This window comes from Ictalurus punctatus, chromosome 5, assembly GCF_001660625.3.
Source record: "Ictalurus punctatus breed USDA103 chromosome 5, Coco_2.0, whole genome shotgun sequence".
Taxonomy (NCBI): Eukaryota; Metazoa; Chordata; class Actinopteri; order Siluriformes; family Ictaluridae; genus Ictalurus; species Ictalurus punctatus.
Window position 1 is genome coordinate 27,883,037 of NC_030420.2, and position 27,246 is coordinate 27,910,282.

Here is a 27,246-nt window from a genome sequence, read left to right on the forward strand (position 1 = left end):
GGCCATGGAGGACAACTAGTGTGTATGATTGCAGAATTCTTTCCTTGTTGCAGAAAAATCCATTCACACCACCTAGACAAGTCAAGAATACTCTGGGGGAGTAAGGCATATCATTATCAAAGTCTACAATTGAGAAACGTCTTCATGAAGAGGACGTTATAGATGGTTTACCCCAAGAACACAAAGGACAGATTAAAGTTCTAAAAAATCTCTTTAAAAAATGATGTAAGTTTAACTTGTACCAGAATAATGGGAAGAGAAGACTTTGGAGAAGGAAAGGAAGGGTTTATGCCACAAAGCATACCACATCGTCTGTTAAACATGGTGGTGGAAGTGTTGGCAGTGTTGGCATTGGCAGCCATACATGCCCATGCATGCCTATGCCAGTGGAACTAAGTCACTGGTGTTTATCGATGATGTGACTGCTGATAGAAGTAGCATGTATAGCATGTACAGAGCTACATGCAGTTTACTTGGCACCTAGTATGTTCTTCTTCAAGTGTAAATAGATATGCTATTTTGATATGTATCAAAAGTAAGCTAAATATACTTAACACTTAGTTTCAATCAGCTTCTCTTCATGTGTACATACAGTAAACTTCCTAAAGATGAAATTCTAGTGGAATAAATGTTTTTTTTCTTCTTAATGGCATACAGAGACATTCTCCAGAGATAATAACTCTTTCATATTTTAGTTTACAATACATTGCACAACAGGATCAACAAGCTTAACATTATTGTTTATTAATGCAACAAAAACACAACGGATTTGACAGGCATACTTGCTTCTTGACCTATCGACACTAAAGAGACCTTAACAATAATACACCTTTCATACATATAATAATACGACCAGTTCTGTCTACAAAGTGCTGTGCGCTATTGGAAATGACATCAACACTGATCACATCATGCTCTCAGAGAATACTAAGACTAGACTAGATGAGACTTTTTGTCAGGTTTGTGTTTCCTTTTTACTAACATCAAATCTTATTTTCGAGTGATAATGATCATCAGGGCCAGGGGCAACTAACAGCCTCAAAAGCTCCAGATACTTCAGCACCTTGAAGAATACTGAAACTTCTCATTTTTTTTCACCTCAACATCTCTCTCAGATCTGATCAATAGCAGCTGTTCAGTGTGGCTCTACAGAACTGTTTGTGGGTAGATGGACAGCTTGGGAATCGGCCTGACTCTGAAGAACTGCTTGTTGATACGTAGGTGGTTCCTCATGGCTGAAGTCCTCAACTGAGGTCTCATAGCCGGTCTGCATGTAAACTGGAGGAGCTGGGCCGGCCCATTGCATGCCTGTAGGAATGGAGATGACGGTGGGGACACTGTCGATGTCATTAATTCCGACCTGTGATTCCTCATATGATGGTGGATAGAGGTCAGACCTGATGAGCGAAAAAAGCAAAGTTTATACACTTTTAGGCAGTTTTGAATTTTCATTTTCTAATAGGGAGAAATTGTTTTACTTTATACCAGAGTGTTGCTGAAAGCTTGAATCTAATTGGTCAGAAGCTGTTGATTCATTTAATCTAACAGCAGCTCTGACAATAGTTCAGCTACAGGGTTTATCACCACCATCAATCATCAAAGCGCATATCATTATCATTACAAAACAGGGACTTGCACGGCAGAAGCAATTGTTCAAATAGTGATGTTTTCTGTGATGAGATTTTTATTTAGCATTTTTGGAAGGAGTCTCCATTGCCAGCAGTTTGTAGTTCACAAGCTCCGATTTTTGTATTATTAAATTCACGAGAGAGGAAACAAGAGGCTGGTGAGGAAATGAATATAGCTGTTAAACTGATCAAAAGTATAATTGTTCTAGTATAAGATTTTCATTGGTATCAATCGGTGTTCTGGTATAAGATTAACAAAACACTTTGTTTACACAGTGATCCCGTTTTGCATTAGACTGCATCACACCCCTGCTTCGTCAATCATTTTCCTAAAAAAGCATGTCCTAATCATGTTTCATTCCAAACATTCCATACTTATTATAAGACCTGTCCCATTATACAAAGTCCATTGAGACAATACTAATACCAGATAGTGGTATCTGTGTTAATATTAGTTACAGTGATAATGTTGGATTAATGCCTTTGGTTTGGTTTATTATTTCTCAGCAATTTTTGACATTCCTACAGTAATGATAATTTATTGCACAGGCATAATTTGTGCAAGAAATTCTTCAATCTACGTAGTTATTGCAAAAGGTAACACTTCTTTCTAAAGACATTATCATGTCTCATCCAAAGACTGCAGATCCAAATCTTATAATGGCAAAGCAAACCTACCTGTCCACAGTAAAAACCTGGACATCAGCATTTCTAGACCTCCTTACTGAGCGTTTCAGCAGCACATTCTTCATTCCGTGACCAACAGACCACAACACTCCAACAACAAGCAGAATGAAACCCAGGATGATAAAGAGGAGAGTGGAGATATCTCTAAGAATTTGCAGTTGTTCACTTTGAATGGACTTGATGTAAGCGCCTATACAGATGAGACTCAAGCCAGTGGTGGGCAACAGAAGCCGTGCTGCAGACAGCAAGTGTTTCCTTGTATTCATGGTATCGGTACAGCTGAGACGTCAGCGGCACGGCGACTCCCATCTCAATTTGCAATGCTCTACATTACAGTTTATTAAGAATGGACTGAAGTTTGACCTGCCTGACGTATTTGTATGGGAAAGAAGTGAATTAGTGAATGAAGCAACAAGGGGCCACAGCAGCACTAGTCTAATAGTATTGTTGTGATAAGGCTTGTGTAAAAGTCTGTGATAAGGCTTGTGTAAAAAAAAGAAAAAAAGTTCAGTAGACTTTCAGTAAACTCCAGTTGATCTTTAACTCGTGTCAGCAATACCTTATTTTAACGGTGGCAAACTGAGTCTGTGAGATTTTATATAAAATATATCAATTATATTTTACTCATATTTATCAAGACCAATGGAAAAACACAGCTGTTTCAAATCAATACTTATAAGAATAGAGTGGATATAAAATTAAATTAAAATTAAATTAAAAGATAAATCACGTCAGAACTTTTTACACCCTCAACTGAAAAACAGTCAGAAACATTTTAGGGAAAAATATAAAACAAACAAACAAAAAAATCTGTACAATAACCTGGCTGCATAAGTGTGTACACCTTTTTGCTTGCTGTGTTCAGCATGAACCAATCACATTCCATCTCAAAATGTGGGGAAAAAAGCCCAACAACAAAAGAACACCATACCCATGGTGAAGCATGATGTTGGCAGCATCATGCTCTAGGGATTTTTCTCTTCAGCCAGAACTGGGGCTTTTATCAAGGTGGAGGGAATTTACCAGAGTAAATTTTTGTTGTTGTTGTTTTTGTTTTTTAATAATGTGGGGGTTGGCATTTTAGGGGTTAATTAAGTGTTCACGGAAGAGGTGGGACTTTAGATTTTTTTTAATACAGTGACAGATTCTGTGGTCCAGATTGAGGTTGGAAGTTCATTCCACCACTGAGGGACAGTTAGTTTAAGGTTCTGGAAATGAACCTTGAACCATAATTGTATGTTTTATTCTTCTCTTTCTCTCTTCGGTGTGACTTTTACAGTCCAAATAAAATGTAACTTTATATATTGCTAACAACATCCTTATCCTCCTCCAAAGACAGGTTAAAAAAAGAACAGAAAAAATAAACAAATATTACATTTACAGGCTATTCAAATATTTATCTGTGTAATATTTCAGTGTGAATTTATGTGCTACTTTAATCATGTTGCTGAGCTTCCCTTCACTTTATTTTACAAAGTTTATTATGATGCTGATATTCGTTTAAATAAAAATGTATTTAAACCAGTGTCAATACTTTAGCTTAGTTTATATGCTCCAAAGATGTACTATTATTAGAATACTATTAATAGGATTTGGGGTTTTTTCTTGTACTTGTGAAATGAAATAACATTTATTATTTACTTCTTATACTTTCTACTCAAGTTTATCACAGGTGTTTGGTACATATATAAAAGGGTTTCAAAGAAGTGCAGACACAAAACTACAAAAGTACAGTAATGTACAGTAATACATACAGTAACTTTAAGATGTCCGTGCAAAGTGTGTCAGTGTCCAAGCAGGAAGCAGGAAGCTTTCTCCAGACTAAACACACTTTATAACATAAATGGGCACTATATTTTTGAACTGGTAGTAAATCTTCTGAATGAACATGGCTATAGGTTTATCAAAGATTTATGAATGATTACACTTCCTGCGTCATTCATTTGAAACTTTGCTTTGGAATGAATGAGTTGGATGATTTCATAACTTTATTGTGTTAATGATTAGGTTAATGATTAGGTTTATAACTTCTATTAAGATGTTGTTATCTGCAGCTGTCTGACCCTGTGTTTTATCTGCAAGAATACAGGGCTGTTGAAGTTCAGACTAAAGATGTGCAAACTAAGTTTTATTAAAATATAACCAACACAAAAGATGACACTGTGTTTGTGGTATATATTGTGGAATACTGAAAATATTCAATATTGAAATATAAAAAATTGTGCTTTCCACAAACCACCGTAATCAAAGGGCAGCATAAGATCTGTTATGGAAATACTTAATGTTTAACATACTTAAGATGTACAGTATATGGTATGTAAGTATATCAATATTATGTAATTCTTGTTTATGTCAGGTACATTATTATTGTATTATTACAGTGTCTGCATTCACTATAAGTTCACTGTGGAATTTAGTTTAAAAGATCATTGTGGATATGTGCTAAAAGTGATGAATTTGGATTCATCTTGTCCATGTACTGTAACTCTTTAATTCAATATAAACAAATGTTTGATTTGCATTACAATGCTGCTTTGTGTCCAGGTGATATATTTAGTGGTAGATAAAACTATAACTTCAGCTGATAACTGTACATTAACCTTAACTGAACTTGTATCCTTAATGTAAGGGGTCATATGTGTACATCATGTGCAGATTACATACCAAGTTAGATTTTCTGCTCCTGGACCCTGGCCACCATCATCTCAGCAAGTAGAGTATCAGCGATGAAAAGTAAGTCAAGGCAAAGATGGTTGTGGTGAGGAAGCTCTAGATTTCTATTTAAATAATCTATACACATTTTTGTTTTCTTGTTGCTTTCTAACCTGCTGTTGATTCATATCAGTTTTACTGTATAGCAGCAGCTGTAGAAAATATTTTATGCAGATGTAGATGCATAATGTAGAATCCATAGGCGACAATGCTGAAGAATAACTAAAAAACCGGGTATCAATTCAAGTAGATTTTTATTGTCAGAGCAGCTATATACAGTGTGCAGTGCACAGTGAGACGGAATAACGTTTCTCCTTAACCCAATGTGCAAGGTGCATGTATAACATACACAGTGCCAACAGGACATAAATAAAGTGCAACAGGAACAAGAAGCATGCATGGGAAACAGTGGGGGTGGGTACACAGACAAAATAACATTTTACATGGCAATTAGACATTACAGTAAACACAGGGTCCAAAGCTGCAACTAGATGAATTCAGTATAAAGTGTCTGTGCAGTAATGTTTGTAAAAGAAATGTGAGATGAAAGATGTTTAAAGTGACAGTGCAGTCAGTAGAATCAAAGTGTCTGCATGCTGTACAGTACGTCAGTGCAGAGACTTGCAGCATTATTGATTTAAAGTGTCTGTGCAGTAGGGTGGAGGGTGTTACTTGGATCCCAGGATGATGTTTGTATAGAGGGGCAGCACAGTTTTCAGGAGTCTGACTTTCTGGGGTAGAAGCTGTAACTCAGTCTGGCAGTCCCTACAACATCATCCACAGATACACAACATCTTGCTGATTATTCATTCACATTCGTTCATCTTCAGTAACTGATTCATCCCAGTCAGGGTCATGTTGGATCCAGAGCCTATCCTGGGAACTCTGTGTGTCAAGCTGAAATACAACCTGGATAGGATGCCAGTCAATTGCAGGGCATAATGAACATACATAATGCAATTTAGTTTAGCCTAACCACCTTTTTTTTGGGAGGGACAGACACAGAAACACAGAAACATGCGCATGCACAGAATCTCCACAAAGCTCCATATTGTTGTATAGTGCATAGTGTATATAATTTGCATGTTCTCCCTAGGGGTTTCCTCTGGGTACTCCGGTTTTCTCCACCAGTCCAAAGACATGCGTGGTAGGCTGGTTGGCATGTCCAAAGTGTCCATAGTGTATTTATTGATGTGAATTTGTGTGTGATTGTGCACTGCGAAGGATTGGCACCCCATCTAGGGTGTACCCCGCCTTGTGCCCCATGCTCCCTGGGATAGGCTCCAGGTTCCCCACGGCCCAGTAGGATAAGCGGTATAGAAGATGGATGCATTATTATTATTATTATTATTATTATTATTATTATTATTATTATTATTATTATTATAGAATTTCAATAAAGTAATTGGAAAATACCACCTGGAAACCTAGGGAAACCTCATTGGATTTCATAAATGGACTTATCCACCATTATGTCTTTCATTCATGACTACAAAATAGCAAAACTCCCAAAAACTCCGTTCGGTTTTGGACATACATTACAGTACCGTATGTATTACCACCACAGTCTTACCCTGTTGTTAAGTAGACAGCCTGTAGATGGCAGTAAAGACGCTATCATTACAATAAAGACGACGAAGAAGATTGTATGACGCCGGCGATTCACTTCCGCTTTCATTGTAACTGTAGCTACAAATCAGTTACAAGCTGGTATTTATTTGTTCCTCAGGTGGGTTAGTATCTTTTATTAAATCTGCGGCCCATATCTTGTATATTATCGTCCATTTGTAAATTTACGGCGAGTCAGGATATCATTATAACATCACCCGTAATTCTCTCAGGATACGCTAACTTAATTAGCCTCACAGCTAACGTTAGCTAGCTGGTTCAAGAAACTCCACAGGGTAATGTTATAGTTTTAAATAGAGGCGTAGAGGTGAAATAGTTCACTGATGTGTTAATAAAGTAGTGTTTTCGTGACACACTGAGTAACTGAACTGGTTTGTGGTATAACTTCTGAGGAGACTGATTTTCCGGTAACAGTGTAGTATTTCTGACATGATACTGTGTCAGTATTAACCCTTTCATGCTCACATTACTGAAATTTTTTTCAGTCATTAATTAAATCTGCATCTAATAAATTTTGATTAAATATCACTTATTGCCCCAGTGTAGGAATAACATGATTAAAAAAAAGATAAAACATTGTATGTTAAATTTGATAACCAACATCTTTATAAAATATAATTTTTTGGGATGTAGGATTATTCTTGTCAAGTACATATATATATATATATATATATATATATATATATATATATATATATATATATATATATATATATATATAAAACAATATTGAATTCTGTGTGGAAAGTTTGAAAAAGAAATTAGAAGTAGAAATCAGGAAAATGCTTACATAATAAATTACAGTAATCGCCGCAAGTGATTTGGAGGTGATTACCATGTTAAAAAGATGATTATTCCGGTTGTTGATTATTTGTCTGCGTTAATCCACAAATGATTAACTATTTGACTTAACTGTGGCTTGTAAATGACAAAGGCTGTAACATATCCTTTGGCATTGCTTTGTTTTAATTCAACTTACAAGTGATTTACAGGAAAAAATTGCTTTTTTTCTACTTCTGTGTAACTGATGCATGATTTTTTTTTTTTGGTTTGTTCTCTTCCTTAGAGCATTTTGTTTGGAGGTGAGCGGCTCATCAGAAAATGATTGACGTTAAAGCCTGGGCAGAGTACGTGGTGGAGTGGGCCGCCAAAGACCCCTACGGCTTCCTCACGACCGTCATCCTGGCCTTGACCCCACTTTTCATCGCCAGTGCTCTGCTTTCCTGGAAACTTGCGAAGATGATTGAGGTCAGGGATCGCGAGCAGAAAAAGAAGCAGAAGCGACAGGAGAACATCGCGAAAGCCAAAAGAGCCAAAAAGGACTGAACTGAAACAGCTAAGGGATGCAGAGGGATCAATGCATATGTTCCTGTGTGTAAACAAAATAAAAACAAGCCCCCACTCTTAGCTATGCAGAACCCAGAGCAGCTCCTGCAGGGGCTTTGGGTGAAACGGGGCTTCGAGACAGCCTTATCACTCGCTATGAGTGTGTTGATTAATTGAGATCACTTTTTCAGAACTGCAGTATTTTGTTTTTTTTTTCTGGAAAATTCACTGCTGTAACATGATTGCAGCACTCAGCATTCCAATACTTTTTAATGTTGACCTTTTCCAACACCAATCCACTAAAGTTTTTATTATTATTATTATTGTTATTAAAAAAAAAGCTCTTAACAGCCTGAACAGTCATAACGTTTGTCCAATCAATGTGGCTCTGCTTTAGGAAGTGCCATAGTATTTTAGTGATTGTGTGAAAAGTTGACCATCTGGAATTTGGGCATATTACACACCACCATTTATTTATTAAATACTGTCTAAATAAGGTGCAAATACATTACATATATGGGGAAAAATTCAATGGGACAGTCTTAAAGGAAACCTCCACTCAGAAAAACATTAAACTCGAGGTTTTTACTGATTGCTCCTAGAAACAAAAGAGCTTCTTTTCTAACTCAGCATTTTCTAGCAATGTTCACTATTACATTAATGAGGAAAAATACAATGTAGTGGAGACCACAAACAGAGCACTCTGAGTCACAGAAAGCTTTGCAGCTATACGACAGATGTGCTGAGTTATAGCAGAGACGAGTTAGTGATCTACGAGGTGACGCACGATAACTCATAAAAGATGAAGCTGATCTGTTTGAGCAGAGTGTACAGATGTGGAGCTGAGAGAGCTGGACAGACTAAAGGACTAAAAAGTGCTGTTGCACTGTTCACTTTAGGTAGAAATTCCTTCTTGCACCACTAACAGCATTGTGGGTAATGTAGCAAACCGTTAACCAAAGTGAAAACAGACAAAGGTGCTTGAAGTACTTAAATTTGGCTTTTTGAAATTTAAGTACTGGCAACCCTTGAAAATAGTCATTTTTGAAATCTAGTGGTGCTTGAATTTATTAAAAGTCAATAAATAAAAAAAACACAACTTTAAAGTGTTTATTTTCAACAGAACACGAATACAATCCTTTCACTCAAAACATGACTCCCCGCTGCAGCCTGACGTCACGTTAGAAATCAGGATTTTGTCAGTGCAGGGCAGCAGTTTGGAAATGGCTTGGAAGTGACTGCTGGTTAACATGTCTCTTCATGAATCGCATTTCAATCCCTATTTCATACTCATTCTGTTGTCTGACAACAGAAACAATATATAAATGAGAACAGCTTTATTGGGAATTAGACTGTATTGACTATGTGAGCACAGAGAGTAGGAAAGAAGCAAACAGATGTAAAGGGCTGACACTATGCAGAATGCTACGATACGATGATGTAATGAATATGCTAATCAGCGCATGACATCTGGCGACGTTTGGCAACAAGTATATTGAGGTTATGGTGAAGATGAAGCAATCCCTTGGAAATGCAAATTTAGTCCAGCATGGCTGGAAAAGGTGCCATATAAAATTAGTTGTGTTTTGTTATTTTAAAAAATTTAAAAAAGAAATAAAGATTATGCTTGAATGACATTGCATGTATAGTCCTTGAAAACAAAATAAAATAGTGCTTGAAAAGTCCTGGAATTTTGTTATGAAGCATCTGTATGAATTATGTTACATAATCAACACTGGATGCCATTGACAATTACATTAATTATAAGGATTAGGCTTTTAGCATGTTTGCCTCACACCTCCAGCATTGGGGGTTCGATCCCGCCTCCGCCCTGTGTGCGCGGAGCTTGCATGTTCTCCCCATGCGTCAGGGGAGTCCAAAGCTATGCGTTGTAGGCTGACTGGCATTTCTAAATTCTCAATAGTGTGTGATTGTGCTCTGTGATGGGTTGGCACCCCGTCCAAGGTGTCTCCCGTCTCGTGCCAAGTTCCCTGGGATAGGCTCCAGGCTCCGCTGCCACCCCATGTAGGATAAGCGGTACAGAAAATGGATGGATGGATGGATGCGTCTTTTAGGGTTTTTTTCACCCCAACTCTGTGTTCAGTTAGGAAAGTGGTCTAATTACTTTCCGAGGTGGTCAGAGACTCATATGACATGTAACATGAATGTTAATATATCTAAACCAGCATAAAGCAACCAAAGACCATTAGTGTTTAAACTGAATCAGGCCTCATTTGTAAGATGCCTACATAATAGCTGTAATAGTAAAATGTTCCTAAACGCTCACACACTAAGACAGCTAAGACAAGGTTTGTGTGTGTGTGTGTGTGTGTGTGTGTGTGTGTGTCTCTCTCTGTCTCTCTCACACACACACGAGAAAATTATGTGAGCAAAATAATTCATAATTCTTACTGAAATAAATAAAACAATCAAATAAATGTAACAAAATATCAGTGAAATTTGTGCATAGAGGATGTAACTTAAGTTACAGTTTCCAGTCTACTATTAAAAGGATTACATTTTGCACTTGGTTTATTTAGATCTTTATAAAATCTGGAAAGATCCACTGAAAGCACGGCAGCATTACATTCACATTAACGTTTCGTTCTTTCACGCTTGGCCTTTGAAAGTCCGGGACCCGACTGACAATAAACTTTGAGACAGTGTTATTTTTTCGGAGGAGCCCAGGATCCGGGCTGGAACGTGTTCGCAGTGCTCACAGGCTCCTCGCTGATTTCTGACTGCCCGAACTGTGTGGCAGCAGCGTGACCTTTGACCTGAGTCTGCATCGGCTGTGTTATTAGTCCCTCTGCGAGCTCTTTGGCTTGCAGTTCTCGGTCCTTCTCTCCAGCCTCCTGTGCTTTGACTTTGATTTGTTCTCTGTAACGTTCATTCTTTAGCAACTCCTACATAAAGGAAACGAATGAAATCACATGATGTGATGGTTTTGCAAAATTTACCAGTTTATATAGTTTGTACCAGTGTATAAAAATGTGGGAAAGGGGGTTTTTAAATGGGGAAAGAGGGTTCTGAATGGGTCCAAATTTAACAGAATACCTCGACAGTAGGAGGATCCTTGCGTCGTCCTCTAATCCAAGCTGCATGAAATAAACAAACAAACAAAATCTAGAACACAATTAATATCAAACTACATATTCAAAACCTGACATTTAATATTTTAATGCCTCACTTATTTCTGACTACTAGACTAGTGAAAACAAAGCGTGTCTCCATGGAACAGTTATAAATACGGTTCTGACAATCTTTTGTCAGTCAGAGCATTACCACTTAGCCAAGAGAATCATTTACCATCATTCTGTCCTAGATGAGATTTATAATTGTATACCTTTATTTTTTATTTTGCATTGTTTATTGCAAATAGGTGTCACAAAAGTTGATCATTTTTCTACACAAATCTCCCTTTCATTCAATGCAAGTCCTCCAGCGCTTAACGAGTGTCTGGATTCCTCCAGAAAATAAATTCTACCGGTTGCGTTAGAAACAGAAATATTTTCACGTTACCATCCCATTCAGAGGGAATGCTTCCTTCGAGGTACTCAAACTCTGAGGGATTGGATGCCTCCACAAACCGCCGAGCCCGAACAGCACGGCCTTACAATGAGCAGGAGAAACAGAACACGTGATTAATTAGAGTAGGGAACACAATGACTTGCACAATATTACTACTTAATCATGTTACGGTATCTACAGGGTGTCCCAAAAGTCTCCATACACGGGGGAAGTTTTTAGAAAAATGTCTTCCAACATTTTTCATACTTAGTTTATTTTATATATTTTTTCAAATAGCCTTTAAGAATGCTTTTGACAAAAGAAAAATGTATTGAAGTCATTCTCATGGCTGGATCGGGAACTTGTCACAAGGTTGTAATGTACTTTAACAGGAAATGTGGCAAGCACATCACTCACACACACACACACACACACAACACTGTTGCCAAACTTATTAACAGCAGAGGTACTGACTGTACTATAAATGTAAAACTAAAAAGCTCAAATTTACTGCACTTTTTTTAATGAACATATAAATATTAATATATTAACTATTAATAAATATTAAAGTAAATAAAAGATATACATCCAAATGGCACCAAATGTAACATCCAAATAACAAATAAAAATAAAGACATCCAAAATTAAACAAAAAACATTTCAAGTAACACAACAAAATTTGTCGGGTAGTTTTTATTTCGCCTCTAGAGGCCGCTCTCATACTGTATAATGACAGCAGACTCTTCTCAGCCACTCCTGCAACTGGGGGAAAACTATCGGTGTGGATTTTTGCCGATAACCGATAGATCCAGAAAATTCCAGTAACACTGAACAATCGCTCAACCTCTAATTAACAAATTAAAAAAGACTGTAAGTGTTGCGGACCAACGGAAAAGTGGACGTCCAGGAAGATCCACTGACGAAGGTACAACCAACGTTGTGCAGGCATACATAGTCCCTCGTGTATGTTTGGGACACCCTGTATATTCGTTGGCTGTTTAATCAGGTACTACTCTACCTACTATATACAGTGCCCTCCACTAATATTGGCACCTCTGGTAAATATGAGCAAAAAAGGCTGTGAAAAATTGTCTTTATTGTTTAACCTTTTGTTCAAAAGATTCACAAAAATACCCTCATGGATACTCTCATGGCTCTCATGGATAGCAACCAATTGCAAACAACACATTTATCCAAAAAAAAAAAAAAAAAAAAAAAACCCCCACTGTGTCAAATATAGGTGTGCAACAATTAATATGGGTGCCAATATTAGTGGAGGGTATTATAGTGCAAATTCTCCTGCTGCTCTGAATGGTTCCACATGGACACCCTAAAGAAAATTCACTGCATTTCACCTGGATCCTGGAGATCTCTTCCCAAGAACTGCTGCTGTAATCATAATGACAGTCCTGTGCTCATCCCATGACTCCAATCACAATATCCTAATACTGAACATCCTTTCAACAGACTTAGTTCTGTTTGACATTATAATAAATTTTAATTGTGGAAGAGTAATGATTTATAAACCCAGAAGAGAACGGGTTCTCCGAGTTCGGTTTCTTCCTCATGGTGTCTCAGGGAGTTGCCTCTGTCGTGCTCATTAGGGATCTAAACCTACATCTGGATTTCTGTAAAGCTACTCTGTGGCCAATGTTTATAGGTGTACCTAATAATCTGGCAACTGGGGTATATGCAGCCTTCATTATGTTAGTGTTCTTCATAATGTGAGGAAAAAACAGACAACATGTACATTATATATATTATTGCAGTGATGCAAAATAAACATATGTAGACAACGAAGAGCTCAGATCCATGCATTTCTCTGAAGTACACATGCTGAACAGACTGACAGAAAAACAAACCATGCTAATGGTTCACTCAAATGTCAAGGACAACAATCTATCCGAGTTATACTATCACATGCAAATTCTCACATGCAGTTTTAATAACAAAACTTTCCATCTTTAATCCTATTAGCACATAATTGGAAGTTTGGAGAAGCAGGCCAAAATTTCCAGAAATGTAGCTTGCGTGACGTTTGACTTTAGCTTACCTGTCCATGTCTTCTGTTCGGGTATGTAATAGTATTTATTTCCTAAATGATCTGTTCCGACATGTTCTTTCATTACACCAAAAGTCCTCCTTAGAAGAGAAGCAAAACGACTCATTGTAACGAATATGATAAGCGGAAATGTGATAACACTGAACTCTCACACACAAGCACAGACGCTATCATGGGGTATTTAAGTATCATCAACGCTAGGAGCCGATTCCCAAAATGAAGAATCGATTCACAGATTGCTAGTCTTGCGAATTGAGAGTCGATTCTATCCCAGAGCTTTGTTGTTTTTAAATTTACTCCCAAACTGGATTAAACCAATATCGCCAAAAAAAAAAAAAAAAAAAAGGAGGAGTTTCATGTACAGGTTTAACCCACATTAGCCACATTAACGTTAGCATTAGCTTTCTAATTTACATGTTGCTAATTATAAATATTCAAATAGGAGCACATGAAAGCTCACCAGCTGTCATTAACTATTAATCATAATAGTGCATTATGTGCTTGCGCTGTTTATTTTAATGATTTCGTTTATATATTATTTATCTGATTTATTGCTTTGCCTGTACTGTTTCACTTTGGAATCTGGAAAAGTGTAGAATCGACTCCAAATCGACTCCACGAACACCACAAACGTGAACTACGGTCGACTGAATCGAACAAGTCTGAATATCTCAAGCAGCAAAATTGAACACGTCGTGTGATTGGTTCTTTGCATAGCGTTAACCAATCATCGTTCGTTTTCTATCGGTGTTGTTGACTTGCATAACAACTTGGCGGCTTCTGTTCACAAGCGTCAGATTTGGACAATGACAAAACGTTATTATTCTTTTGACCGGTGATGTTTGTGATATTATGGTTGCAGCCATATTGCAACCAATATGTCACCGATGTTTAACAGACGAGAAAAAGGCTTGAATATTTGGTTAGCAATGACGAATTTGTGAGAGGATGATTAGTCAGTTAGCTAGCTCATAATCATAACAGGTCTATGGCTTGTAAACATGAATACTGATCCTACATGTAGAGATCAGTGAAAATGTTGAGCTTTCTTACAGCCAGACAAACTGGTTTGGACGATCCTGTACGCTTGAGACGAGCAGAATCAACAAGAAGGTATAATACATTTTATTAATATAATCTGTTATTATTGTCAGCTTATCTAACTAGTACTGAGCAGGTGGACATTGTGCTGAGCTGACATTATTGTGATGATGCTAATATAAGCCATGTGTTTGCAGGGTGCTGAGTTTGGAGTTGAATCATGATAGAGATGTGGAACGAATTCATGGGAATGGAGTGAACTGTATTGATATTGAAGTGATTGAAGGGAGATAGTAAGTCATGTTTTCTTACTTAGAATAGAATTGTATGCTCATATATATTATAGGTTGATCCAAAATCCACCCATTTGAATGGTCAGAGGTGACTTCCCTAGAAAGCACCTACATTTGCAGTGTGTAAGTGACACAAGGAGCAGAACTGGGAAATACAGAAGTAATCTGATGGTAACTTATGACAATACGGTCCTTTTGTACATAGTTTGTATACTGTCCATACCATCATACTGGTGCTTAACATATTGTGTAAATATTTTTTTCCCCCCTCTGAAAGAACCCTTAAAATAAGCTTTCAATATGCTGACAATTGCATCCTATAACTAAGCAATTTGAACATACCTATTGTCCCAGACTGAACTCTAGATAATATGACAAACCATATTTGTATATTGCAAAAATGAATAAACACGGCATTATATAATGATATACAGTCCTGTGATGTATTAGCATCCCATCAAGGTTGGATTTCTGCTTTGCACCCAGGTTCTGAAGGATAAACTCTATATACACTGTGACCCTGAACAAGATAAAGTTCTTACTGAACATGAGTGCATGAATAATGATGTACAGATCTTCATGTATATTATTTGCTTGAGCTAGATATAATAATTCTTTTGCTTTGTTTTGCAGTATGTTATCAGGGGGTTCCGATGGTGTAATTGTGATCTACGACCTGGAAAACTGCAGCAAGAAGTCACATTACACTTGTAAAGCAGTTTGTACTGTAGGCAGGTAAGTCCACTGTTGTATGACCCACTGACCACTAGGTGGCAGTGTACAGTTTCATGAAAGCCACCAATCAACCTGAATAAGTTGAAGTCAACAAATAACATGGAAAACGGGCAAAACAGGTTCAGTTGTGGACTAAAGGCCAACTCCTAGAATATTAAACGTTCCTGGACTCCCTGATGCAGTGCTCTTGCTGTATGTAAGAAGATCTTGATCTTCTTCTTCTTCTTCTTCTTCTTCTTGATCTTCTTCTGGTTTTGGGGATACTTAGACCCCAGGTACGTCTTGCACTAGACCCACTACAGTTTGCATACCAGGAGAGAGTGGGCGTGGACGATGCCATCACATATCTCCTGCACATGATGCATGCTTACCTGGACAAGGGGAAAAGTGCTGTGAGAATCATGTTCTTTGATTTCTCGAGCACTTTTAATACCATTAAACCCTCAGACTGGGTGACAAGCTCCTGCAGATGGGTGTGGATGCTCACCTAGTATCCTGGATTGCAGACTATCTGACAGAACGGCCACAGTTCATCAGACTGAAGAATTGCCTCTCTGACACTGTGATCCGTAGCACCGGAGCTCCACAGGGAACAGTGCTCTCTCCAGTCCTGTTCACCCTATACACATCTGACTTTTGCTACAACACAGAGTCATGCCACATGCAGAAGTTTTCGTATGATACTGCAATTGTGGGGCATATCAGGGATTGGCAGGAGGAGGAGTACAGGAGCCTGGTGGAGGACTTTGTGCAATGGTGCAAACTCAACTACCTACAACTCAACACTGCTAAGACCAAGGAGATGGTGGTAGATTTCCAGAAGTCTAAGCCTGCTCTGCTGCCAGTCACCATTGAGGGGGTAAAGGTGGAGGTGGTAAACACTTACAAGTATCTGGGAATACATTTGGACAATAAACTGGACTGGTCATTCAACACTGAAGCACTCTACAAGAAAGGGCAGAGTAGGCTGTACTTCCTGAGGAGGCTGCAGTCCTTTAATGTCTGCAGCAAGCTCCTCTGGTTGTTCTACCAGTCTGTTGTTGCCAGCGTCCTCTTCTATGCTGGGGAGGAAGCATTAAGAAGAAGGATGCTGGACGACTGGACAGGCTGGTAAGGAAAGCTGGCTCTGTTGTGGGAGCGGAACTGGAGTATATCACTTCAGTGTCAGACAAAAGGACCTTGAGCAAATTGATTAATATTTTGGACAATGACTGTCATCCACTCCATAACACTATCATAAAGCGAAAGAGCTTGATCAGTTGGAGGCTACGCTCACTGCCATGCACAACTGACAGGCTGAGGAAGTCTTTTGTCCCTAGGGCTATACAACTCTTCAATGCTTCACTTAAAGGAAGAGGTGAGATAGACTTCTCTGCATAGTCTATCTGCCTCTTCACCTTTTCATATATTCTCATACACTTCCATGACCTCTTACAACAATGTTGTGTACTGGCTCACTGTGTGACTGTTTATGGACTATATTAGCCCACATCTATTTCCTACCTCTATTTCCCAGTCTGTGGATCCTTGATTTGGTATATTTTACTGTTTTTTTTTATTAGTTATTCTTTTAGCATCCTGCTTATACTTTATTGTATGTTGTATTGTGTGTGATGTCTTGAGCTACTGGGACCTTGAATTTCCCCTTGGGGATCAATAAAGTATCTATCTATCTATCTATCTATCTTGAAATGAATCACTAATATGATTAAAATTTCTATTCAGGTCAAATTGTCATGTGCACAAGTTCAGTGTGGAGACAGTTCAGTGGTATCCTTATGACACTGGGATATTTGTATCCAGCTCATTTGACAAAAGCATGAAAGTTTGGGACACAGAAACACTCAAGGTATGTTTTCTCTTTTTACGTCTCACGGCCTTTCACCTGAAACTGACATCTGTCATCTGAAAAAGAAAAAAAAGTTTTGCAGGCTAAATATTCTTCCTTATTGATGAGACATATGTCAGTGCTCTTTAAAATGTCACTCATCAAATGTCGCTTATCAAGCTTGTGCATTATAAAGCTTGTAGGATTTGGTTGGTACAGACATATTCATGCTTTTGATTTTGTTTCCCTGACGCTCTTGTTTCCAAAGCTAGTTTCATTTTTACTAACTGTTTTTTTTAAGGCATATATTATGGATGCACTAATAATCAGATACAGATTACTACTATCATACAGGTGTTTTCAAACCCAGTATTTGTGTTGTGACTGAACAGTGAACATCAATTGTCTTATCCTGAAGTACTGTTGAATTATAAATACTGATGGGTCAGAACGTGTTGATTTATTTTTCAGTTGCAGCAGTGCTTCAATTCAAATCACAGTTTTATGTTATTTACTGCCATTCTGTCCTATATGAGATTGAGATATTAATAGCTACATGTGCTGTTATTGGAAAATAACCACAATTTGGGGGTTCATTGCAGAGCCTCATCATCATTATTATTGTTATTATTATTATTGTTATTATTATTATTGTTATTAACAGCATGCCCCATCAAGGAATGGTGTGTCAGCTGCAGTACTATGAGATCAGATGAGTTTTGGGGATCAGACAATAATCAGAGCTGTGATCTACCTAAGTATTGTAGTATCAGTAATGTGATGTACAGTGTGTTGTAAAGCAAGATATAACAACTTGTATTTTATGTATGTTTTTTTTGTTTGTTTGTTTTTTTGTTTAGCCAGCTGATGTGTTTGAGTTTGATGGGAATGTCTACTGCCACCACATGTCTCCTATTGCCAGGAAACATAATCTCATAGCAGGTGTGTTAATTCAGTAGTTTACTGGCCAGCTACTGTGTCTGAAAGATGAACAATCATATGGTGAGGAACTCAGGATGGAACCTGTTTCCTAAAGCTGATGTACTGAAACTCTTGCGTAACTCTTATCATTCTATCACTGTTTGGATCTCAGTCTCTTTGTATCTCTACATCATAATACTTTCTGTAACATAGAAATCCTGCGCAATATAAACACAAAGAAACTTCTCAGTGCTCAAACTTATATTTACCATTAATAATTTGCATACGTTTCTGTTATCTCCTCGGCAAACAGGTTTCGTCAAGGAACTAAATACATCTTCTTGTTCTTGTAGGTGGTTTGTTAAAGGTTATAGTTGTAAATTCAGAATATATAGTTTGTTTCATAAATATTGGCACCCTTTTTTAAGTATGGACCAAAATGATTGTATGCAGTAAACATTGCACACAACGATGATAGCCGTCTATCTTTTATATTTTTCACATATATATATTTTTTCTTTTTTTCTTTCTCTGCAAGTAAATTCTGTTTTTTGTCCCCCGGATAGTCATTAAAGGCATTTCACTTCACGTTGTACTGTGTAAGGTTGTGTGTGTGTGTGTGTGATCAATAAAATTTGATTAGCTTTAATTTGATTTGAACTTTTGACTGAAACAGTTGGAAGAACTATTTACTATTATTTCCTCTAATGAAAATGGTTCTTTCAGAACTGTGTGGCTAAATAGTCTCTTACCTTAATATTTACAATAAATGCAAACGAATTTTCATCTTTGAAAACTTTTCTTATCAAGGTAAGGGTGCTAGTAATATTGAAACCAATCCTTTACAGAAAAATAGCACTAAAGGACAAAAGAAACGTTTCATAATGAAGTCATGAGTTTACGCTCTTTTATATATGATGTACACCATTTTATATTTTCTTTATTGCTCATTTTCATGAAAGAAAGGGTGCCAGTAATTCTTGATTTTAAATATTTCAATATTTTAATTAAATGTCAGTCTAGTATACTTTATACTGTTTTTATGATTTACCTCGAGTAAAAGATCGAACAGAGTCACCATTAGAGGTTGACCAATAGTGGATTTTACAGATACCAAAAAGTTGGGCCAATAACCGTTTAATCAACCGATCGTTTGATAAAATCTATAGTAAATGAAATAAATATATAAATATTAAAATTTATTAACTGTTAATGAATAAAGTAAGTAAAAGATATGCATCCAAACTGCATGAAAAAGTAACACTCCAAATAACAAATAAAAAGAGACAAATAAAAAACACTTCAAATAACACAACAAAATTTGTCAGTGATAGTTTTTATTTTGCCCGTAGAGGCTGTTTTCATACTCTATAATGACAGCAGACTCTTCTCAGCTGCTCCCTCAATGGACGCAACCTTGAAAAACTGTCAGTGTGGATTTTTGCAGGTAACTGATAGTTCCAGCAACCGGTAATCACTGTCGATTAATCATCAAAACTGATCAATCAGTCGAACAGTCACCATAACGAACTTAAAATAAATGAATAAATAAATAAATAAAAAGATTGATGAACCACAGGGAGTCCATCAGTACAGGATGAGACTAAAACTTTGCCAATCCCTGATTTGGATTTTGAAGGATATTGTAGCCTTCTTTTTGTTAGTATTCCGCTGTTTTAAAACATCTCTGTTTTGCTTTGTGTCTCAGTTGGAACCAAAGACCCAAAAGTTCAGCTGTGTGATCTGAAGTCTGGTTCTCGCATCCACATCCTACAGGGTGAGTAATGCATTCTGTGACCCTGACCAGGTTAGAGCAGTTACTGAAGATTAATAAATATTTGAAAGTGATTTCTCAATCTCTCAACAGAAACGTCGAGGGCCGACATAATATTTTTTAGAAGGCCACATTATCTAAATTTCTGTCTATAGTTATATAGCTACATTTTAACAAAGAAAAACAAGAACAAGGAAATAATTGGTACAATCATATTGTATTGTATTGTATTTCAGCATGGTCTCCCTATGTCCGTGTGGGTTTCCTCTGGGTTCTCCCGTTTCCTCCCATCTTCCATAAAACATGCTGGCAGGTGGATTGGTTACACTAAATTGCCCCTAGGTGTAAATGTGTTTGAAAGTGTGTGTGCATGGTGCACTACATTTACTGAAGATGAATGAATATATAATATTATTGTAATTAATATATATTAATTTAATGTCCAACAATGTCACCTTAATATACTGTTGATACAAGTGATGATACAAAAATACTTTGCTTGTATTTTTCTCATTTGTAAGTCGCTTTGGATAAAAGCGTCTGCTAAGTGAATAAATGTAAATGTAATATAAATGTAAGTGACCCAGAAAATATAATATTGTTGTCACATTGCCAGTCCCTAATGGAAGAGTTAATTGTCTTAAGGAAGAGGAAAAAAATTATGATGATGATTGTCTAGCATACAAGGGATAGATTAATATATAGAATGGATAGAGAGATTAATTGATTGATTTTGAGTTTTTCAAAAGAAGCAGCCACCAAGCACCATGCTGTAAATGGATGACGAAACATATAGATCTGTGCTGAGGTTTTTGAGGTGTGTTTGAGTTTAAGATTTGTATGTGCTCAGGTCACAGAGGAGAGATTCTCTCTGTCCAGTGGTCCCCGCGCTATGAGCACATCCTGGCCACTGCTAGGTAAAGTCACTAAAAACATACACATCTGAATTCTGTAAGGCCCTGATGCTGATCGTATGCATAGACAGAGCTCTAAACACGAGAACCAACAGTCAACCAACATGTGTACTATTATGCCTCTCTATAGATATGAAATGTGTTTACAAATTAGTGATTGTGACTAAAAGGTTAATTGAAGCTCTACTGATGCTAAACTCTGACTTTAGGGCACCTCGAGAATGCGTGGTCCTTAAGGAGCTCACCTGCTTTCTAGCTAATAAGAATAACTAATTAGTCCTTTGGGATCATGGCAGCGTCTCACTTGCCTGAAAAACAATTTAGCAATCATAGCATCAACCTGTTGTCGCTGCGGGACTGCAGGAGCTACTGGTTTACATTTTACTTAATAAAAATGAACAAATGATGAGGATATCCTTTGGAGGGAAAACCTAATTGTTGCATCACATTCATATCTTGTTTGAGAAATTGATAATACAATAATATGAGAGATTTGATTGATGTGTAATGTTGTTTGTGTGGTCTCAGCGCTGATGGCAGGGTGCGTATGTGGGACGTCCGGCGAGCTGCTGGAAGCCTCTTTACTTTAGATCAGTACAATGGGGACAAGTCTAAAGCGTCTTCTGAAGCAGGTGGGTTCAGCCATTACAGCTTTAGTTCATAACTATACATCCTGTGTGGTGTGTTATTATTAGCATAGTTAAAGGTTAAGATTTTTAAAGTCGATCCTTTTTTAGCATAAAGTGTTTACTGAAGATGAAGACGATGAAAGATTGATTGAGGGCATGGCTATAGATTTGTCACAAGGAATGTGGCATTAAATCTAGGATCAGATGTATGTACTATGACCTCCATGCAATAATGTGAATAATATTTAATAATAATATTAGTTTTATTTTTGCTGATGAAAATCCCGCAGATGTTAATAAGAGTGGCTATGTAATATGAATATGAATATTCACCATAATTTACCACAAATCACATACTGTATGTATATGATCCTGCCAATAAAACTGTTCTCTCCTCAGTGAACACGGCCCATAATGGACGTGTGAACGGCTTGCGCTTCACTGATGATGGCCTTTATCTCCTGACCACTGGCACAGATGACCGTATGCGCCTGTGGAACAGTGCCACAGGCCACAACACGCTGGTAAGGAGCAGAACTGTAGGCAAAAGAATGCTTTCCTGAAAGAACCATTCTGCTCACAACTTTAGGCAGAACTTTTCTTTTATCTTATTTTAACTTTTAACTTATTTGACTGGCGTGTGTCAGAGTTCACACAAGAAAGGAAGGTGTCGCACATTCATTCCTCACACACTGTGACAGAAATAGATCTTATGTACAGTGCTGTGAAAAGGTATTTATAAAAGTATCCTTATTTCTTCTTTTTTTGTGTGTACATATCTCATACTAAATAGTTTTAGATCTGTCCTCCACACAGTTCCACTTTTGACTTATCCGTCCACAGAATATTCTCCCAAAAGGTTTGAGGATCATCAAGATGTGTTTTGGTAAAATTCAGATTAACTGTGCGAGTTCATCTATTTCTTACTCTATCATGTAGCAATTATCTTTGTGCTGTGATGCTTTTGGGGAAAGTCAGCCTCGTTTGTAAACACCTGAGATCACCAACATGTGCAATAAAATTGCCGTATGCACAGCTGTACAAACTGTGTGTACAGTATGCACAGCTGGACACAGTGGCCTTTAATAAATCCCACACATTCTATATTGCTCTGTTCATGCACAGATACAAAAGTTTACATAAAGAAACGCTCCCTAAATTGCCATATATGGCAAACAAGTTCTCTTGAAGAGGGTGATTTTATGGCCATGTGTGTTGCCCCGATTACATTTAGAAAATCTGTGATGATATGAAAATTTTTCATTACTGATACTGTATTTGGAAATATGAATTCACATTAGATGCCAGGCCTTGAAATGTGCCTGTGGCTACAAGCATAGAAAGAGTAGAGAACAAGATTGGGTAAGTGACTCATAGAGATCAACTAAAATGGTATGGGGCAAACCAAATCGACTTGTCAGGGAGAAAATGGAGCCTCTTTCTACCAGCATGTTGCAAAAATCATGATTTTTATTGGATACACGTGAAACATTTCATAATCACCAATGACCTTTATTTGTCATACCTTAAACCTAGTTTAATGGACATTATCATTCATTGCTACAGCATTTGCATGGATTTAAACTTTCATTTATGTATTGGTTATCAAGAAACCCCAAGTATCCTTGTATATTTTCCCCCAGGTCAACTATGGAAAGGTGGTTAATGAAAGCCGGAAAGGAGTGAAGTTCACTGTGTCGAGAGGCTGCAGCCCAGAGTTTGCATTTGTGCCATGTGGCAGCTCCGTTACAGTGTACAGCCTTTACACAGGAAAGCTAGTGACGACATTAAGGGGGCATTACAATAATGTGGACTGCTGCGAGTTCCACCCGGACTATCAGGTAATGTGAGCTCCTTTCAGGCATGAAGGACCTTTTGTGTGCTGATTCAGATGCATGAGAAACGTGGTGTGTTGATCTCACATTCACCACCCTTGTTTAATCTGTTATTGAATGCCATGTTATTGGGTTTAACTTCAGAATAACAAACTCCACCTCATACACCAGTGTCCCGCTTTTCTCATGGAATCCAAACTGATACAGAAACATTCACAGTCACAGATCGTCAACCAAACTCAGACCAGGAAGAGGAGAGAATAAAATATTTGTACATGGTTTTGTTAATCCTTCATGCTTGGGGTGTCCTCAGGAGCTCTACAGTGGTGGGAAGGACTGTAACATCTTGGCGTGGGTTCCTGTGCTGCGTCAACCTGATGTCGAAGACGAGGGAAAAAGGGTAGGGAGGCTTACAGAGGAAAGGCCAAGCACATTTTTTAAACAAGGGATCCCTTAGGGGTTCTCAAATGTTGGCATCCAGCTCTACCTGTTCTGCTTAAAAACTGGAATGGTTACATACTGTTTAGTTTTCATACATAATGAATGTAACTCTCAACTAATGCAAAACCTTTACAGGGTGGAGACCAAGCTGCAGTAAATCCTGCATTTGAAGATGCCTGGAGCAGTGATGAAGACTGATTAAGACAATTACAATTACACTCGTACAGCATTGCAATGTCAGTGTGCCTCAGAGGTCCTGTTTCTTTTAGTTCAACAGTTTTTAACTGCAGTGCCAACTTTAACTTACCAGCCTAACATACAAATTCCAGACCTCTGCACTCTAAGAGACTTTGGGTTTAACTTGAATATGACAAACCTGGATTTAGAGATGTGCTCGGGACCATTTTTCCTCCTGTTCCCACCCACTTCTGAAGGAATTCTGACTAATCCCAGCAGCTTCCTCAGAAAGTTTGACCAATCTTGACAACTCCTGAAAAAGCTTTCATCAATCTCACTCACTCCAATAGAATCTCTGACCAATCCTGCCCACTCCCACAGAAGGTTTGAAAAATTTCCACCTATTCCCACATACAGAAGATCACAAGTTTGATCAAACCCACCTGCTCCCGCCGATACTCTTGACTAATCCCACCTGCTCCTGCAGAAGGTTTTACAAATCCCACTCACCGCCAGAGACACATTTGACTAATCCCTCCCAACTCCCGCATAATGTTTGACTACTCCCACCCACCTTCTTGACTAATCCCACTTACTACAACTAAATGTTTGATTAATCCTGTCCATTCTCACAGACACGCTTGATCAATGCTTACAGAAATTTTGACTAATCCCCCTCATTCATGCAAAACATCTTTATCAATTACAAAGTACCGTGGAATTTCTGACTAATCCTGTCCACTCCCATAGTAAGATTGATAAATCCTACCTGTTCCTATATAAAGGTTGACTAATTCTACTTCAGAGCTGGAACTACTAAACCGCCAGATCCTGCACATTTTTTATTGGGATCCACAGGATACCAGTCTCGATTCATACGTCTGCCCGCTCTTCCTTATTCATATATTCCTGCAGTGGTTGTCAGCAAGTGTGGTCAAAAAGTTAATCTTCACCCACCATCTTCATTTGCATGGTGTGACCTGATGCAACAAACTACTGGGACTGTTCTATAAGAAGCCTTTGACCTACATGTGGCCTGCAATTTCATCAGTTGAATTCAACTTAAAGACTTAAGATGTTTTGTATTTATTTTATGTACATGCATTTCCATTTTATTTCCCAATAAATGGAATTATTTCTAGTTGTAGTGAAGAAAAACGGTTGATTTAGGTGTGATCGTATGTAGTGTGTAAGAATTACTAATGCTTATTCACTGTTAACAGTGATTACACTGTCACTGTTCTAAGTCACAGGTTTATAGTAAGTTTCTTGGTAATTGTATTGTGTTTTTTCGCTACATACAATTCTATGCAAGTCTCAAGCTTGCCATTGGGGAAAAAAAAACCTTTTATATTGTCCACTTAAATCTTCTATCTTTAATCCATCAAATAGGAGGAGCACTTTCACACAACGTATCACATGTCACCCAGTTATATTGTATTGATTTAAGGGTGCAATAATATATATATATATATATATATATATATATATAAATATAATATAATATAATATAATATAATATAATATAATATATCCATCCATCCATGCAGTGTGTGTGTATGGTGATCTGTGATGGGCACACCTCCAGCCCAGTGTTCCCAGGATAGTCTCCAGATACAAGTGGTTACTGAAGATGAAGTCATTAGACTGATCAGTTTAATTGAAAGAGTTTAATATGTACTTCAATGACGCACAAACAAGCTGCTTACAAATAATTGGACCTAATGTGTTCTTTCGGTGAAAAGGTAAGGGATAGAAAGCACCATGGCTTTAATAAATAGACCAAATGGTATGCTATATGCTAGTATTGTACATAATGTTTATGAAATAAGTCTATTTTACAATTTATTTATTTATTTATTTATTTACAGCGTCTTTGGATACAAAAAAATAGTTTGGGAACCCCTGGTCTACATGATAAACTGTTGTATTTAAAATAAAATTAAAAAACCCACACACAACAAAAACAAATGACTGTAGCCAGGGCTGTTACCATCATATATGGCCAAATTGTGAGGTAAACATGTAAGCAGATCGCAAAATTGCTGTGGGCCAGATCCGGCCCACACACCGCATGGAATGATGGCACTTGGGCTGTCCGCTCCTGTTTGCCTGATTTGGGCCACAGGCAAGCCATAGCAATGTGCCACATTTGTTTTGTATATTCATTTGTTTTGGCCATATTCATTATTTACCACATGGGCCACTTTAGAGTCACATCCAGATTACACATTACACACCGTGAGCACCGCATCTTTGCCTAAAATGGCCCACTTGTGATTTGAGATATTTGGGGCATATTTGCTATTTTACATGTGGGCCACTTCAAGTTCATATCCATTTAGTCCGGGCCAGCAGTGCTTTTTTTTTTTTTTTTTGTAGCCAAGGTTTAATATTTGAGACCTATTTTACAATAGAAATGTTAAACGGCCGACAGTAATATCCAGGGTTACAAACATTTATGTGATTTATATATTGTAATGCGTTATTGTCAATGTGACGAGACCAGAAACATTAATGGATCTGTTTTTAGTATATTATATTAGGCAGAAGATGAAGAATGAATGTGTGCGTATTGTGAATGAATGTAATGAACTTGGTTACCTGGCTTTCCTGACAGCCTTTCAGTAAATTCACTGTTCTAAGAACATGATTCATAAAACTGAGTTATCATCCTCAGACTTCAACTAGAACTTGGTAAAAACGTGTGGCTGTGACTCAAGTGTGTTTTTAGGTTGTGGTTAGGACCGAGTCATCTATTAAAATAAGAATGTTATTTGCAAATCTAGTTCTTTAACTATTTTTCTTTATTCCTTTAATTCTTTCTCTCTTTTTGGACAATAAGCTCCCAAGTGTCTGCGACCATTGTATTTAGATATGTCCTTGTCAGGTCTGTGCTCAAAAAGGTAAAGGGATAGGCTAGTTCACCTAAAAATGAAAATTATCATTTACCTCCCATAATGTCTTTAAAAACCCAAATTGTGACTACGTTTACATAGACAGCAGTAATCTAATTATTGACCTTATTCTGAGTAAGATAATAATGTGATTAAGGTGTTTACATGAGTCGCTTTTAGAATACTCCTCTCATGTACCCTTTTTAC

At 37.5% G+C, this 27,246-nt stretch overlaps 4 protein-coding genes across 5 annotated transcripts; 2 read left to right on the forward strand and 2 right to left on the reverse strand.

Moving 5' to 3' along the window:
* Window positions 1-728: 728 nt before the first annotated feature.
* Window positions 729-2,968, reverse strand: LOC108265776 (transmembrane protein 252). The gene is made up of 2 exons (XM_017468461.3): window positions 2,307-2,968; window positions 729-1,397 (listed from the first exon to the last, which is right to left on the reverse strand). Exons 1-2 carry the CDS (start codon window positions 2,579-2,581, stop codon window positions 1,136-1,138), a joined length of 537 nt encoding a protein of 178 aa, XP_017323950.1. The 5' UTR covers window positions 2,582-2,968; the 3' UTR covers window positions 729-1,135.
* Window positions 2,969-6,656: 3,688 nt separating this feature from the next.
* smim15 (small integral membrane protein 15) lies at window positions 6,657-8,339 on the forward strand. 2 transcript variants are annotated; one of them, XM_017468462.3, is made up of 2 exons: window positions 6,657-6,756; window positions 7,723-8,339. In XM_017468462.3, the coding sequence occupies exon 2, from the start codon at window positions 7,758-7,760 to the stop codon at window positions 7,980-7,982; it is 225 nt and encodes a 74-aa protein (XP_017323951.1). In that variant the 5' UTR covers window positions 6,657-6,756; window positions 7,723-7,757; the 3' UTR covers window positions 7,983-8,339. The 2 variants fall into 2 exon arrangements, with proteins under 2 accessions (XP_017323951.1, XP_017323952.1); XM_017468463.2 differs by having other exon boundaries at window positions 6,673-6,760.
* A 2,182-nt stretch (window positions 8,340-10,521) lies between these two features.
* On the reverse strand, window positions 10,522-13,714 carry ndufaf2 (NADH:ubiquinone oxidoreductase complex assembly factor 2). Its single transcript, NM_001201297.1, is given in 4 exon segments — window positions 10,522-10,888; window positions 11,040-11,080; window positions 11,505-11,594; window positions 13,546-13,714. Coding segments are annotated over 4 exon segments (486 nt in total). The 5' UTR covers window positions 13,661-13,714; the 3' UTR covers window positions 10,522-10,648.
* Window positions 13,715-14,290: 576 nt separating this feature from the next.
* ercc8 (excision repair cross-complementation group 8) lies at window positions 14,291-25,283 on the forward strand. Its single transcript, XM_017468949.3, has 12 exons — window positions 14,291-14,667; window positions 14,793-14,888; window positions 15,522-15,623; window positions 17,349-17,472; window positions 18,312-18,393; window positions 20,081-20,149; window positions 20,997-21,063; window positions 21,589-21,692; window positions 22,089-22,213; window positions 23,333-23,530; window positions 23,838-23,924; window positions 24,101-25,283. The coding sequence occupies exons 1-12, from the start codon at window positions 14,591-14,593 to the stop codon at window positions 24,161-24,163; spliced, it is 1,194 nt and encodes a 397-aa protein (XP_017324438.1). The 5' UTR covers window positions 14,291-14,590; the 3' UTR covers window positions 24,164-25,283.
* Window positions 25,284-27,246: the final 1,963 nt, after the last annotated feature.